Below are 18538 nucleotides of genomic sequence, written 5' to 3'. Positions count from 1 at the left end.
ATCGAGCGTTAGTCAAAATTCTAAATGCTCAGTAAATAATAACAACAATTAGGTACTTGTATTGAAAACAACATATTTTGTAATTAAAAAAAAAACATATTTGCAACATAGATAACAAAACAACATGCTTTGTTACGTATTTAAAAAAACTCTTCATCATGCATGCTCCATGAGAAAAGAAAATATAAAACTAATTTCATCCTTATCGTGTCTCAGATGGCGTAGCTACTTTTGCTATAACTACTCAACGCTTTGCTACTCTACCTACCTACATACAATTTGTATTATTTTATCAAAAAACAAGCATTTACAAACTCTACAAATTGTATTATTTTGCTTTGCATTTTCATATGGAAAAACCGCGGTATTTATCTTGAACTTTTTTTGAACAAGGTGCAATACTTAGGTAATATTATTATTAATAAAACAAAGTATATTAAAATACAATGTTAAAAACTTTAATAATATTTAAAAACTTTAATATATTATATTATAGTATACATTTTATGAATCAGTAGAAACGATTAGGTATATTTAAATTTGGTAAATTATAACTCCACTCGACCAGAGCATGACCACACAACTCAAAACATATTAAAATAGAATGTTAAAAACTTTAACAATATTTAAAAACTTTAATATAATATATTATAGTATACATATTATGAATCAGTAGAAACGATTATATTTAAATTTGGTAAATTAAACTCCACACGACCACGCAACTCGACACACAAGTACGCAAATACGGTTGTGTGAAGCATGGCTCGAAGTCGTGCAATTTACGAGACTCGCTCGAACTGTAGATCCTTGTGTTTCAGATCATCTGTCCATCTCCTAGTAGGTGTGCCTCTGGTTCTTTTGTGTTGGTATGGTCTCCAGGTTAGAATTGTTCTGTGCCATTTGTTTAGATCGCTCCTAGCTACATGTCTAGCATATTCCCATTTCAATTTTAATTATTTTTGTACATCTTTCACTTTGATTTTCTGTCTTATCCATGATTTTGTTTTCCTGTTCTTAAGGGATATGCCTAGCATTGCTCTTTCCATTGCGTGTTTAGTGACTGAGTAGGTATATTCATATTCTTTTTTGTGACTGTCCATGTTTGTGCCCCATATGTTAATATCGGAATAATGAACGTATCAAAAACTTTACATCTAAGATTTAGTTGAATGTGTTGATTTCTGAGTATATAGTTCAGTTTGCCTAATGCTTCCCATACTAACTTTCTTCTTTTTATTTCTTCCGTTTGAATTTCCCTATTTAGTATTATTTTTTGTCCTAAATATTCTTCAAATTTGTCGTTTATTATTGTGACAGTTTCTTCGGACTTTTGTTTTGTTTAAATTCGTTTTCAATCTTATTTTAGAAGATTTGGCATGTAGTTCTAAAAGCATGGTTTGCAGTTCTTGTAGGTTAATCGTAGATTACTGAGATAGCTGCCAATGATGTCAGGGCGCGAGGATATATATCTACTGATATATATCACGATATATATCGTGATATATATCATGATATTTATATTATATATATCGTGATGTATATCAGTATTTTATTTCGTACTAATTTTTACATAATAAAGTTAAAAAGTGGCAACGTCGCAACTGCGTTGAGTTGCCTTCTAACAGGAGTTCAAATCAATCAAGATCAACCAATTCAAATTAAGAACTTTTATTACAAAAGGAGAAATATGACTCTAGGTTCGCCTCATTTTTTGGCAAACTTACTGGACCATCGCTTTTTGGGAGAAAGACTTACTGCTGAACAAAAAGAACAGGCTTATGAATATTTAAATTCAATCAATACAGATTTTGTTCCGTTTGTAATGGCCCTAACTTCGAAGTCTAAACCTTTTCCGTCTTTCATGTATCATCCAAATTTCAAAAAAACATCTCCATTATTATGGTGGAAGTCTGTTCCAATCGCTGAATCTGCTTGGCCTGAAAAAAACATATTTCTCGAACGAATTAACCAATTACTTACAGCAGTAGCCTCAACAGCAAGCATTGAAAGGTGCTTTTCAAGCTTTGGACTTGTGCATTCCAAATTACGAAATAATTTAGGAACCGAAAAGGCTGCTAAACTTGTATTCATGTTTAAATATTTAAACAGTTCTTCATACCAAAAACATGACAATTTGGAATGGATTTGGCGTGAACAAGAAACTGAAAGAAGAGAAAATGAAGAGGCAGAATTAAGTCTTCGGTGCTTTACTGGTTTTGATTCAGACACTTCCGATGTTGAACCATCATATTAATTAATTTTCTAAATTTTGATTTTGTTTTTTAAATGTTCAGAATTTTAAGTTATTTTGGAAAAATAGAAATACCTATTAGTACTTCTGTCTGAACATCCTAACGAGTTAGCCAAGCGGTTGTTTGAAGACTTACATGAACATGAAGAAAGAAGATTAAAAAAATTCAAACCAAGAGACTTAATTAATAGTGTAGCGTGATTAGTGTAATTACTTCTAATTACAATAAAACTAGCGGTTCGTAATTTATATACGACTTTATATTTATATAAGTTACAGACGAATTTATCTTATACACTAAACTTATTTACAAAATATGCCCGTATTTATACCCAGTTGTTATTCTGGAACAATCGACTCCCATCTCGAGCTATCGGCTTGTTCCGCCTACGTGACGTACCTTCCAGAATTCTCCGGCGAGGCCTAGCACATCCGATTACGTCATTCTCGAGGTGTTTACTGTTATACGGGGATCGGCCAAGATTTCTCTTCCGCTACACTGCTCTCCTCTTAAGATCTGAGCGTCTCGATCAGCAACTCTAAATGAAGGCCCAGGATGGCGGAATCTACACGACTCTCCAGCTCTGCATACACCCTTCAAGAAGAAATAACAGTCTACTGTCTTTGAAGGGTACGACATCTTCGGGTTCATGCAACACACAGTGATTTGTACACCAGTTCCTCTGAAGACCACTTCAAGCATGCTTCTCACAATCTTCCAATCCAGATTTTCTACTGCATGGCCTATTTTTGGTAAAGCCAAATTTTTGATGTCATAATTACACACGATTTTCTTCAAATTAGTTAGAGCACGCCATATGTTCTCGTAGCTTGGCGTGTCCGTATAAGACTTTCTGGTCACCATATACAGCAAAGATCGAGGACCATCTTCCAATCGCAGTACTCTTCCAATTTTAGGCTGCTGATTTCTTAACTCGTCCAGGCGGCCGAACTTTCTATTGAATACGGACGATATTCCTTTAGTCATCTCGAGGTCTTGGGCAACACAGTGGGCCAGAGAGACGTTTTCTGGAACACCAAACAGATCTTGCTGAACTTCTGTGGTCACGCCGAATCTAGCACTCTTTCTCGCTGCGTAATTTGACATAAATTGATTAAAACTTGGCTGTGCGACATCTTTCATCTCCTGTTGGAGGACTCGTGCTTCTTCTGTTTCATTTGAGCCAGCATATGGTGCAAGACGATTTATGTGAATAACTTTTGGTTTACCGTTTGGCAACTTCTTAATTCTATATATTACGTCATTTATTTTCTTCTTAACTTCATATGGACCTTCCCATTGTCTTTGCAGTTTAGGACATAAGCCTCGACGACGTTACGGATTATAAAGCCAGACAAGATCACCTACTTCGAAGCTTTCATTCTTGCATCGAGAATCATATTGATCTTTCATTCTGTCACTGGCTATCTGGATGTGTTGTCGGGCAAGTTCATGAATGTTGTTCATTCGTAATTTCAGGCGGTCAACGTAGTCTTCGCCTGCAACATGTTCCTCGGAAGGTCCGCAGCCAAACTCTAGGTCGCAGGGCAACCGAACTTCACAACCCAACATCAGGCAGGTTGGTGTTTGACCTGTAGTTTCATTTACGGCCGAGCGGTAGGCCATCAGGAATAAATGAATGTGTTGGTCCCAATCTCGCTGATGTTCAGATACAACTTTGGACAAGTGTTTACCCATCGTTCGGTTCATCCTCTCGACCATCCCATCTGATTGAGGATGCAGGGGTGTTGTTCTGGTCTTATTGGCACCAATCAATTTACAAACGTTTTGGAAAAGAGCTGACTCAAAGTTTCGCCCTTGGTCGGAGTGGATCTCCAAGGGAACACCAAATCGGCTAAAGAATTCTTTAACAAGTACCTCTGCAACGGTAGCAGCTTCTTGATTTGGTAATGCATAGGCCTCAGTCCATTTTGTAAAATAATCCATGGCTACCAGGATGTATTTATTTCCAGCATCGGTTTCTGGAAATGGACCTGCAATGTCGATAGCTACTCTTTCCATAGGACTTTCAACATTGTACTGTCTCATGGGTGCTCTCTTTTTACCAACTGGACCATTACCGGATGCACACAGTTCACATTTCTGGCACCATCTTCTTACATCATCTTTACAGTTCACCCAATAGAACCGTTCTCGAACCTTTTGCAGAGTCTTCGTAATACCAAAGTGTCCACCTGATGTACCGTCATGCAACTGACGCAATACTTCTGACACTTTACTTTTAGGTACAATCAACTGAAGCTTAGATTCTGTACCATCATCGTTCTCAAAGGTTCTGTACAAAAGATCATCTTTTAGTATCAGGCAATTCCATTGGCTCCAGTAGGCCTTGACTTCCGGACTACATGCACTAATGTTTTGCCAACTAGGTCTCTCACCTCGACGCATCCAATCCAATACTCTTTTTATACATGGATCATCTTCTTGGGCGTGTTGTAACTGTTGGGGCTGCCATTGTTCATTAACTACGATAGTTCGTCTCACAGGGCAACGCTGTTCCTCTACTCTAAGCCGGTGATTACAACTTTCACCGCATGGCCGTATCGAGGAAGCATCTATATTTGAACGAACTCTTCCAGCCCTCTTCACGCGTCTCTTCGGCATCGTGTCACGAATCACCCTCCGTACCATTTCCACCAAACGTTCATCTTTTCTCTTATCGCCTTTTTCCATGGCTATTACTCCATTGTTTCGTGAAGCTTGGCTAGCTGCTTCGTGTTCCAAGGCAATAGCAAGTGCTTCATCTAAAACTTTCGGTCTTGCTAGTCGTAAAGCTTTCTGTATTTCACTATCTTTCAGCCCATTGACGAAGGTGTCTACCGCAATTTCTTCTAAAACGCTGTCTGGCACCTCTGGATAAGCCAACCGCACCACACGAGCCACATCTGCTTCAAATTCTTGCAGATTCTCACTTGCTCGTTGACTTCTACTTCGCAGTTGTGCTTTGTATACTTGTTGTAGATGGGCATCTCCATAGCGTTTTTCTAGACGAGTGAACAAGGTCTGGTAACAATTTTCTTGACCCTTAGGAATTGATCTTAATATATCTGCAGCATCACCTCGCAAAGCAGCAGTCAAGGAAACAGCCTTTTCCTGTTCGGTCCAATGATTGGCGGTCGCAATAGCTTCGAATTGTCTAAGGTATATGGACCAAGAGGACTTTCCATCAAATGGTGGTAATTTGATTCTCATATTATGCGACATTTCGTCTCTCGGTAGTTCATCTTTCACTACATGATCTAAAGCTACTGCATTAACTGACGGTTGCACTTTTGTATCGGTTATCATGCTCTCTAGTTGTTTGATCTTCTCTTCTAGCATTTCTTTATTGTCGTCTACACTTTTCTGTATCTTATCGAATGTTCTGGAAACTTCTTCAAATTTCTCGTCGGTCTGTCTACAAACGTCTTTTATTACTTGAGAAACACTTTCAAATTTCTCATCGCTTTTTCTAGAAGTTTCATCGATCTTTTGAGAAACACTTTCAAATTTCTCGTTGTTCTGTCTAGAAGTTTCATCGATCTTTTGAGAAACACTTTCAAATTTCTCGTTGCTTATCTTAGAAGTATCATCAATCGTTTCAGAAACAGTTTTTAATTTCGATAAGATTGCTTGTTCTGCTGACTGGAAGTGGAACGTCTCTGGATCATCTCCGTTCTTCGTTAGGACTTCCTCGAGTCGTGCTTGTAGGACTATCTTGAGCCCACTGCTGTCCAGATCCCGTTCCTCTAGCTGTTCACGGAGCTGTTTTACTGTAAGTTCTCGTAGCAACATCTTTGGTCGGCACACACGTACTTTCCAAAATGTCTTTTAAAAGTCTTTCCGAATACCGAACAATCAACGCACTTTAACTATTCCCGACGAATAAAGTCCAAAAGTCTTTTAAAGTCTTTCCGAATACCGAACAATTAACGCACTCCGGTTATTCCCGACGAATAAAGTTCAAAAGTCTTTTAAAGTCTCTCTGTAATTCACTTATTTATATCGCACTAAGTTTACCGAACACCGACACCAACTGTAGCGTGATTAGTGTAATTACTTCTAATTACAATAAAACTAGCGGTTCGTAATTTATATACGACTTTATTTATATAAGTTACAGACGAATTTATCTTATACACTAAACTTATTTACAAAATATGCCCGTATTTATACCCAGTTGTTATTCTGGAACAATCGACTCCCATCTCGAGCTATCGGCTTGTTCCGCCTACGTGACGTACCTTCCAGAATTCTCCGGCGAGGCCTAGCACATCCGATTACGTCATTCTCGAGGTGTTTACTGTTATACGGGGATCGGCCAAGATTTCTCTTCCGCTACAATAGGTTTAAGTAATTAGTAATGTACATATCTTTGTAAATAATAACATATTGTAAATATTAGAGGTAATGCCTCAAAGTTAGCAATAGCTACATTATAAAACAGGGTGCTTTATGGAGCATCCTGTACATGTCATAATCATTTATCAACAAAGACGCTTATTATTAAAAAAATGAATATTTAAATTCAATCAATACAGATTTTGTTCCGTTTGTAATGGCCCTAACTTCGAAGTCTAAACCTTTTCCGTCTTTCATGTATCATCCAAATTTCAAAAAAACATCTCCATTATTATGGTGGAAGTCTGTTCCAATCGTTAAATCTGCTTGGCCTGAAAAAAACATATTTCTCGAACGAATTAACCAATTACTTACAGCAGTAGCCTCAACAGCAAGCATTGAAAGGTGCTTTTCAAGCTTTGGACTTGTGCATTCCAAATTACGAAATAATTTAGGAACCGAAAAGGCTGCTAAACTTGTATTCATGTTTAAATATTTAAACAGTTCTTCATACCAAAAACATGACAATTTGGAATGGATTTGGCGTGCACAAGAAACTGAAAGAAGAGAAAATGAAGAGGCAGAATTAAGTCTTCGGTGCTTTACTGGTTTTGATTCAGACACTTCCGATGTTGAACCATCATATTAATTAATTTTCTAAATTTTGATTTTGTTTTTTAAATGTTCAGAATTTTAAGTTATTTTGGAAAAATAGAAATACCTATATGTTTAAGTTAATGTTTTCAATATTTTTAGTTAATTTAGTTGTTACTTGGATACTCGTAGCATTTTGTTTTCTGTTTATGTAACATACTACCATACGTATGCCCGTCCGCTGTAACTTTTCCCATGCGTTACGATTCATTTTCAATCAAATTAAGTCAAAACAGAAGGTGAAACGTACGCCGATGTGTGTAGTATATAGTATACAAAATGTATATACACATCAGGGGCGTGCAGTCCATGGAAGCAAGGGAAGCATTGCTTCCCTTGGTTTCCGTAGTAATGCCGTACCAACTGAGTAACTGAGATAATTTAAAAAAAATTGAACAAACACATAATAAGCAGGATTTTAAGTTGCATACGAGAATATTTAATTATGTAGTACAAGCAGCAAGTACCTACCTAATAAGAAAAGAAACGTATTTTACTCTATTTTTGTCATACAGTAAATAACAAAGCAATGAAATAGGTACTCATACCGTATAAGCAGCGCTGCATGCAGCATCCTTCCGTACTCGGACCATGATCGTATTTCTACGGTGGTATTCGGAGTTATATCGGCATAATAATCTGATTTTTAAGTTGCTTCTCTCCAGCGCAGAGTTGCCAGATTGGGGTATTTCCCCCCATTTTTGGGGTAATTTGAAAGTTTCTGGGGGAATTTTTTTAAGCTGTAATGGCTGGGGGATTTTTTGGGGGTAAAAAAAATTGTGGGGGATTTTAGGGGGTCATGGTCAATTAAATTTGTGAATGTACATAGAACATTAGAATAGAACTGCATAATATTATTGTACTCTCATAATCGAAGATTATGGAACCTATGAATTATTTTAGCGCCCTCTGTTGATAAATACATTTTGGTTCACTGTTCTCTATACATTTGACTACTAAAATTCAAAAATCATGGATTGGTCTACCTCTACGTTTAACATGCATGGCATGGCTAATAAGATATAAAATGAAATGATGGTGTAAAATGTACATATAAATGAAAATAGAAATTTTCTTTTTTAGAAATAAGCACCCTGCTCGCTCATCATGTGTAAATCATAGAACAGTTAAAGTCTGTCCGCTAAACTCATACAGAACTGGCTAGTCATTTTAGTAGGTCATTTTTTTTTTGTTTTTGCCAGTTGTGTCTGAGTTTAGCGAACCGACTTATTAACCATGCCATGCATGTAAAACACTTTAAATTATTTCCGAGGGTTCATAATTAAATATATTAACTGAAAAATTTATAAAAAGACTAAGTTTTCACTCTAATGGCATATTACATATCCCACCAGAATGAAAACAATGGGAACCTTCTCTGGTTACACCTCCGAGGCTTCTACAATTTGCAAGCCATACGCATTGAAATTGAGAATGGTTATTCATTTTTGAAAAATTTATGTTTTTTGTAATTAACCATTCAATTCCTGTTTTTGAGCTTTATAATGTAATGTATCAAGCTGCTATGGTGTGAAGCATTGTCCATATAATATAATTATTCCTACTTTAATAACTACTCTTCAAACCAGTGTAGGAAGGTATCTTTATTCAGTAGCTGATTATGGTAATCAGCTAGTTTGATATCAAATAATGTTAACAATATTATTGTTATTAATCAAATTATAAAAATCAAAACAATAACAACAAACAATCCCTTCCCTGAGTGACCCTGAGGCCTGAAATGACATTGACAATTGACATTTGAATTTTGAATTCTACGAACTGCGCATGCGCATCAATCAGAAACCAGTGGTGGCGGCAAAAATTTAAATTTGGGGTATTTGAGCTTCAATTTGGGGGAATTTCAGTTTAAAAGTGGGGGATTTAGAAAATCACATCTGGCAACTCTGCTCCAGCGACTCCAGCCTATGTAAAAATCATCGGGGTTACACGGTGAGCGGTGAGTTCAAATTTGGGGTATATCTTTAGCTTATAAGCAGTTTTGTCAGTTGCATACGAAGATGTTTTTGGTGAATTTAAATGGGATTTACCAGCATTTGACAATGACGGGCTTCGTTGACTGATTTTTTGAAAGTATGAAGATGGATTTTATTGAATTATTTATATAAATAAATACATAGAATTATTTATATTATAAATACCAAATATAAATATTATTTATATAAATAAATTATAAAATATGTATTAGTGTTTTGGAAAATGGTGAAAATGTGAAAAGTGGGATACAGAAACCATAAATAGCTCGAGAGATTTTTGGATAGTTTAGATTATTTGAATTTTATTTTATAACTTAGCTTTTTTCAGAAATATTTCTATTCTCAGATAATTTATTTAATGTATTGCAATGCAAGATAAACGAGATTGGTTTCTGTGTAAAAAAATTAGCGTATTTAAAGATATTATTAACAAAAAGAGATGACTTTGAAAAATGCTCAAATAATATGATGGCAAGAAGTTTTGAGCCTAAAAGGAAACGACTAGGTACGCACTGATAATGTTTGAGATGTCGAATCGTGCTACCGCCGACTATACTATTTACCAGATTTTAGATCAAATATGCCAACGAATGGAAAATAGGTTTTAAGAATTTTGATGACCGAGACTTTCTTTAGCTGTGCAATTTTAATACATTAAGAAAAACATATTTTCTGAAAAACAAACAAAATCTTTGATGCGTCTTTATGGACAATATTTTGACTTGATTTCATTACCTTTAGAACTAACAGCTTTATATGAGACTGAGGATATTGAGTATTGACACAAAAAATATTGCCAGTGAGTTACTAATATTTTTTTCCACCTACCTCTACCGAAAGTATACATTTCCTGAACTGATTGTAGGGAGGAAAGTCTTACCTACTTTTCGTCCCTAGGGAGACAAAGTACTTTTACTCCCTAGGGAGAATACAGTATACCTAGTAGTATGTATACCTTTTATAAAGGATTTTTCTTGTTTTCTTTTTCAATTAAATATAATCTGATTAAAGAAATGTCACAATATCCACGTCTGTACAAGGAAGTTATAGACAAGTTTTCGAAAAATGGTAGGAGAATTGAATTACATTATAAATAGATGTTCTTACAATTTTTTTATAAATTGCTTCCCCTGTTTCAAATTTCACCGCACGCCCCTGATACACATCGACATTCGTTTCAATTTATGTTTTGACTTAATTTGATTGAAAATGAATCTTACCGCATGGGAAAAGTTATAGCGGACAGACTATATGTTTATATTGTTGTATTTTTTATTTAAGTAAAAATATATCTTTTATATTGTTAAATTCTACATTTAGAGTCTTATTTTGGTCAATTTAGATTCTCTATTGAAATGTTTTGAAAACTATGATAAAACCAATTTGGACCTATGGTCTTCAACTCTGGGGATGCTCAAAGCCATCAAATATCAAGATAATACAAAGAGTCCAATCAAAAATATTGAGGATGATATTCAACGCACCCTGGTATGTAAGCAATAAAACCCTACACGAGGACTCAGCTACACCCTTGGTAGAGGAAGAAATTCCAAGGATCACAAAGAGCTACCTTGATGGACTGAGAAGTCATCCAAATGATGAAGCAAGACTGCTGAACACTCCTCCCGAATTCGCAAGACGACTGAAGAAACTATGGCCAACAGATTTAATAAATTAAATATATACATATTGTGATCAAATGTAAAAAATTATAATAGGAGGGTTGCCACAGGGCAGCTTCTCCCTCATGTATTTAACATTCAAACTATTTGCTTATAGCTTCGATGAAGCAGATTGTAAATGAAAATATGTAATAAAAAAAAAATATCGGATATATATCATATATATCCGATATTTTGATATTTATATAAATATCATGGATATTTTGTGCCCTGAATGATGTTTATTCCCTTATATTTATAGGTTTCTAAAAACATCCTCCAAAACTAAGGTGGACAGTTTGGGTGATAGAGTGTCTCCCTGTTTGACTCTCCTGTTTAATGGAACAGGGTTCATGTATTCATTGTCATTTAGGTAGTATGCAGCTGTAGCTTGGTTCATAGTTTCTATTATTCTGTCTATTCTATAATTTTGCACTTTGTTTATTACAGTTGTGTGTTCTATGGTGTCGAAAGCTTTTTCCTAGTCTACAAATGCTATGATAACTGGAAACTTTTATTCGTTACATTTTTCTATTAATATTTTTGTGGTTAACAGATGATCGGAAGTTGAATAGCCTTTTCTAAAACCTGCCTGTTCATATTATTCAACCTAACTTTCATTTATTGGTATTTGAATACTATGTTTGGTAGTCACAGTGTTACTACATATACTTTTTTTATTTCTGGTAATTTCAATCAATGGATGCGTTAGGACGATGTCAGTGGCTGCATCTAAGCACAAAGCAGTTTAGTGATTGTATTCAGCAGTAATAGGGAATGCTTAGTAAATCTCACAGCAGATAACTTCCAGCAGTGTTATATTAACGCTACTGTTTACTCAGCTCTCCGACAGCTGAGGTCATCCGAAAGTACTATATGCTATAATGTACAAGAATAAATTAAGATTGTATAAGAACATATAAGATATAAAGATATACTTATAGTCTGAACAAATAATAGTATTAACATTAAATTTGTTTATTAGCTATGGAAGTTAAAGTTGAAAATGAAGAGGTTGCAGAATTTGACCAAAAAGATATAGATAATCTGTCCACATCAATAGATCTTAAAGACTTAAAAGATGAACCTGAGGAAAATCAACAAGGTAAGACCAGAAGCCAAATAAATAAAAGCTCTTCAAATTAAGTTATTAATGCTGTAGTCCATTCTTTCACGGTTTTTGCTCTAAATTTTAAAGAACCGCTTGGATTGACATGAAATTTGGCATACATATAGCTTACATGTCAAAGAAAAAAAGTAATATTGTGCCGATGTGTGCTTTTGTCCTGGGGGTGACTTTCACCCCTTCTTGAGGGTGAAAAAATATGTCCAAAATAAGTCCGGAAATGGGTAAACGGACTAATTTTAAGTAACTTTTGTTCTATAGATCGTTTTCGCCAAGTCAACACTTTTCGAGTTATTTGTAAGTGGATATGTTCATTTTTCAACAAAATAACCACATTTTTAGACGGTTTTTCGCAAATAACTCAAAAATTAAGTATTTTGTCGAAAAAAAGGTTCTTAGCAAAAATATAGCCTATAAAAAAGTAAAAAAAAATGGTGTACGCGTTAGGTCTCTGGATCTCGCAGGACCAGAGTTATAGCCAATGAAAAATAGATTCATATTCACCAAATTTCAAATAGAATATTTCGATGTGAAATATCCAAAAAATTAAGCACTTTTTGGGGAAAACCTATAATAACTTTTTTAAAGTGTTTAAAAAAAAACTTTATTTCTGTTTTTACAAAAAGTTTCTAGCATTAAATTTAAGCAAGTTACGCTCAAAACAAAGTTGGTCCCTTTTGCTTTTGCAAAAAAAAATCTGGGAGACCACTCCCTAATTAGCAACTTAAATTAAATTAATCGTTACCGCTCCACAAATTATTTTTCTTATGTTGTGTTTATATGATCTGTAAGTTTCATCGATTCAAAGTGCTTACTTTTGAAAAAATTTGGTTTCAAAGTAAAATTTTTAAAAATTTACATTTTGAAAAATATGCTTTTTTTCAAAATAACTTAAAAATTGTTAGATATACCAAAAAATCTCGAAAAACAAAAAAGTTAGATTAGCTTTTCTGAATATCATGTATTTTTTTGTTTTTCTGTTGGACAAAAATGGATTAAGATTTGGTGTTTCTAAATTTGCATACATTCGTGATCAGTGACTCGTTTAACCCCTTTTAACTACAGCCCTTTCAATAATAAGGACTTTGAACCGATGAAACTTACAGATCATATAAACAATATATACAGGAGTCAAGAAACTTATGAAGTCCTAACGATTAAGTTCATTTAAGATACTAATTAGGGGGTGATTTTCTCGATTTTTTTACCAAAACCAAAAGGGACTAACTTTATTTTGAGCGTAGCTTGTTTAATTTTGATGCTAGAAATTTTTTTTATAGAACATATATATTTTTTATATAAACATCTACTTTAGATCTGGTGCTTATTAACGACGAACAGCTGATTTCATCTCTCGAAATCAGCTCTCCTATAGGAAAGTCAGATCATGCAGTTATAACGGCTCACATCCAATTCAATCAAATTCTACCCCGCAAAAATAATATTGTAACATACACCACAACAGATTTTTCTGAAGTCGACGCTGAATTCTCTCAAATCAACTGGAATTTGTTTTTTGCTGACTTAAACGACCCTTCATCAATGTGGACTGCATTTCTCGATACCGTCCACAATATAATTTCTAAAAATACTACCATCCGTAAGACTTATAAAAACAATTTTAAACCGTGGATTAATCAAACGGCAACAGAAAAAATTAATCACAAACGACATCTCTGGCGGAAATTTAAACAGACCGGGCTTTACAGCGATTTTCAAAACCACCGCAGATTTTCAAATAATTTACAAACATTTCTAAAAACTTTAAGACGTAATTTTGAAACAAGTGTTATTGAAAGCGGTAACATTAAAAAAGTTTACAAATACATAAGATCCTCATTGACATCTAAAGTGTCCATACCTTTACTACAAAAACCTAATCAGACTTTATGCTCTTCTGACACAGATTCTTCCGAAACTCTCTCCTTAGCATTTTCACAGGTTTTTACTAAAGAATCGAATGATGGCAATCTACCTCCTATTAGGTGTAACCGTGTCGGCGCATCCTTAGAGCAAGTCGAATTTACAGTGGATCATGTCAAACAACATTTAATGAAACTTCGCACAGTCGCTTCACCTGGTTTAGATGGTTTAACACCAAAAATGTTAAAAAGATGCGCAGACACGCTTGCAATACCTTTAACGTTAATTATGCAGACTTCTTTTATCCAGAATTCCTTACCCCCTAGTTGGAAATTAGCATCCGTCACCCCTATTTTTAAAAAAGGCAACAAACTCGATCCCAACAATTATCGCCCGATTAGCTTGCTGTCAGTAGTTGGTAAGGTCATGGAAGCCATTATTTCCGAGGAGATGACTAAATTCCTTCTCCAGGAACATGTCATTCCAACACAACAACATGGATTTGTGTCTGGCCGCTCTACTCTAACCAATCTCCTACATTGTGTTAACGACTGGACGCTATCCCTTAACAGTTCGCAGCCGGTCGACGTTGTTTATCTAGACTTCTCTAAAGCCTTTGACCGTGTCCCTAAGCGCAGACTTCTACATAAGCTAGAACATTTCGGAGTTCGCGGTACTTTACTTCGTTGGATAGATGATTTCCTGACAGATCGACATTACAAAGTTAGAGTTGGCGAATCTTTCTCACAGGACAGGTTAGTGGAAAGTGGAGTGCCTCAGGGTTCTGTCCTCGGACCTCTGCTTTTTACGGTTTATACCAGCGATGTTCCTTATTATGTTTCCAGTAAAATATCGTTCTATGCTGATGACACAAAAATATATGCCAATCCTATGACAAACCAGTTAACCCTCCAAAGGGACTTGGACTCTATCTTTACTTGGTGTTCCCAATGGTTACTACCCTTAAACGCGGAAAAATGTGTAGTGCTTAGAATTGGTAAAAATAACCCACTTGTGCCGTATTTTGTTAACGGGCGACCATTAGATTCAGTGTTCTCGTATAACGACCTTGGTGTTATCGTAAACAGCAGTCTAACGTGGTCCGACCACATTACTTCTATTTGTAAACGTGCGAACTCCAGACTATATCTTATTCGGAGGTGTTTTTCGAGAGTTTCAATGCAGTCATTCTGTAAACTTTACACTATTTACGTAAGACCGATTCTTGAATACGCTGGTCCAACGTGGCATCCTGATTTGGTTCGAGACAAAACATTGTTGGAAAACGTCCAAAGAAAAGCAACTCGAATTCCATTGGGACTGAGAAGACCCTCCTATGCAGAGAGACTTAGTATGGCCAATCTAACTTCCTTCGAACTTCGTCGACAACGTGGAGACTTAATAACCACTTTTAAAATATTAAAATTCAGTTTCGGAAATCTCGACGAAATGTTTACTATAAACCAAGATGAACGCCTCAGAGGTCACCAGTTCAAACTTAAAAAAGAGAACTTTTCTACGAGATCAAGGCAGAACTTCCTACCAAATAGAGTGTTCGAGAGTTGGAATAACCTTAGTGATAACATTGTCACGGCCCCCTCTACTAACACGTTTAAAAACAGACTTGACCGTTTCTTATTATAGCTGAACTATTTTATTTTTTTTTATGTAAACAAAAATTATATCTTTTTTCTTTTGTTTTATATTGTATCTACTAGTAGGTTAGTTATGTAATTTCTTTGTTTTTGGGCATAATAGGGACTTGTCCCTCTGCCCTTGCTTATGTATAATAATAATAATAATAATAATAACAAAAATGAAGCTTTTTTTTAAACACTTTAAATAAGTTGTAATGAGTTTTCCCCGAAATGTGCTTCATTTTTGGTTATTTCACGTTAAAGTATTTCATTTGGAATTTGACGAATATGAACCTATTTTTTATTAGCTATAACTCTGCTTCTACTAGGTGTAGAGGCGGGATGTATACACCATTTTTTTAAATTTTTTACAGGCTATATTTTTGCTAAGAATGTGTTTTCGACAAAATACTTACTATTTGAGTTATTTGCGAAAAACCGTCTAAAAGCGTGGTTATTTTGTTGAAAAAATTAACATATTTACTGCCAAATAACTCGAAAAGTATTGAATTAGTGAAAAAACTCTATAGAACAAAAGTTACTTAAAATTAACCAGTTTATCCATTTCCTGACTTTCTTTGGACGAAAGTTTTTTCACCCCCAAGAGGGGGTGAAAACCACCCCCAGGGCAAAAGCACATATCGGCACAATATCACTTTTTTTCTTTGACTTGTTCTCTATGTGTATGCCAAATTTCATGTCAATCCAAGCGGTTCTTTACAATTTAGAGGTTTTTCAATATCTTACCGTTAAAGAACGGACTACTAGGTTTTTCATATATTTTTGGTAAGGATTACAATTCATATTTTTAACCTTCTAGCAGGCAGGACCGCCTAAAGGCAGTCTAATTTCTAGCTATTTTTAGGCATGCAGCAGGTCGTATACTACTGAGTGTACTTGTACATATTTTGGTTAATGCTAATTGATTGGCTCTTTTAAGTCAAAAGATATCAAGCTTTGAATTTTTCCATTGAAAATAAAATTGGCCTGCTAGAGGGTTAATCCATTCTTCCCTAGGGTTCCAAAGTCCATCCTAATATTATTACTCAGCAAATTCTGGTTTTATTTGTTGCATAATCAATTATTATAATTACCTATAAGTATCTATATAGGAAACTCAATGGAAAATTCTAAATTACTGAATTCCTGCTTCCCTAATTATTTTACATCAAAAGTCATAAGAAACTATTTGTAGTGAATTGAAATCTCTATTAAAAATGAATGTTAGATTTGTTCTGTAAATTAAACACATGCGACAATTTTAGAAAAATATAATACATTTGCCAGAGTATCTATTATTAGTCCAATCGTAAGAGATATGGCCTGAGAATATCAATTTTGGGACCCCAAAAAGACACAAAAAAAGTTTGCCACTCCTACCCCCGGGCTTCCTCCTAAAACCCCTATATAAATCATAAAAAATGGCAAAAATCACACAATTATTTAACAGCTATAAAGAAACTGACTTCATTTGCGACAAAATACGAAAGTTGTTGCTCTTTTCACCTTTAAAACGCATTTTGATTTTTGTCGATGGGACACTCTGATCAAAAGATATCGAATTTTTACCATCAAGTTGAGACACATTTTATTTAAAAAATTGATTTCGAGTGAGTAAATGTGTATCAACTCGACGTTAAAAATTCGATATCTTTTAATTGGGGTGTCGTATTAACAAAAATCAAAATGTGTTTTAAAGGGGCAAAGTGCAGCTTTCGTATCCAATTTTTGCATTTTGTCGCAAATGAAGTCAGTTTCTATACAGCTGTTAAATAAATAAAAATTGCCTGATTTTTGCCATTTTTTACAATTCTTATGGGGAGTTTTAGGGAGAAGCCCGGGAGTAAGAGTGACAAACTTTTTTGCATCTTTTTGGAGTCCCAAAATTACTATACTCAGTGAAATTCAGCTTGTTCCTATGATTTTTAGAGGTCAAATCTCTCACGATTGGCCTAACAATACTCTGGCAAATGTATTATATTTTAACAAAATTTTGGAATGTGTATAATTCGTAGAATAAATGTAACATTTGTTTTTAATAGAGATTTCAGTTCTCTATAAATTAATAGTTTCTCATGACTTTTGATGTAAAATAATTAGGGAAGCAAGAATTCAACAATTTAGAATTTCTCATTGATTTTTCTATGGCCCGTTTGACGCTTCACCACCTGGTATACAAGAAAATTACATAAATTAACCTTTTTGTATATTGAACCAATTAAAATTACCACATAATTACGGGGGTAAGAGTGACAAACTTTTTTGCATATTTTTGGAGTCCCTAAATTAATATTCTCTGCAGATGCAGAAGTAAACTGTTTCAAACAAAGATCACACTTGTCTTCACACAAGGCTTTTGTCCGGTATGTGTTCTTAAATGTGTTTTCAAATTCTGTGCCACAGTAAACTGTTTAAAGCAAATATCACACTTATAAGGCTATTCAACAGTATGGATTCTCAAATGTGTTTTCAAAGTACTTGAATCAGTAAATTGTTTCAAACAAATTTCACATTTGTGAGGTTTTTCTTTAGTATGTATTCTCGAATGTCGCACTTTCAACCATGCTGTTCAACCTAGTTCTTGAAGCAGTCATAAGAAAAACCAATGTAACCGGCCATATAAACACCAAATTAGTACAAATTACTGCATATGCAGACGATGTCGCCATTATTAGTAGAAGCAAGACACGATTAAGGGAAACGTTTAAGGAAATTGATCCTGAAGCACAAAAAAGACGGCTTAAAATAAACGAAACAAAAACTAAATACATGACCATCAAAAGAACTCCTGAGAATGAAAATAATATAACAATAGACAACTATAGTATTGAACGTGTGGATGCCTTCACATATCTGGGCACAGAAATCAATCAAAAGAATTCCGTAAATAGCGAAATTAATGCACGTATTTCCAGTGGAAATCGTACATACTATGCTAATAAAAGATTGATGACGTCGAAATTATTAGACAAAAGAACCAAAATGACTATCTACAGAACCTTGA

The 18538-nt window shown here is 34.8% G+C and overlaps 1 protein-coding gene across 2 annotated transcripts in view; it reads left to right on the top strand.

Annotated features, from left to right (window-relative positions):
* The window catches only part of LOC114343407 (zinc finger protein 235-like), a 31000-nt gene that overhangs the window by 3145 nt on the left and 9317 nt on the right, over nucleotides 1-18538 (top strand). For both annotated transcript variants that reach the window (XM_050643754.1, XM_050643753.1), the window contains one exon: nucleotides 11894-12013. In XM_050643754.1, the coding sequence (XP_050499711.1) occupies nucleotides 11894-12013 (120 nt within the window). The remainder of the gene's footprint in view (nucleotides 1-11893; nucleotides 12014-18538) is intronic.

This window comes from Diabrotica virgifera, chromosome 2, assembly GCF_917563875.1.
Source record: "Diabrotica virgifera virgifera chromosome 2, PGI_DIABVI_V3a".
In the NCBI taxonomy this organism is placed as follows: domain Eukaryota; kingdom Metazoa; phylum Arthropoda; class Insecta; order Coleoptera; family Chrysomelidae; genus Diabrotica; species Diabrotica virgifera.
This window is presented reverse-complemented; position numbering and strand designations above follow the sequence as displayed.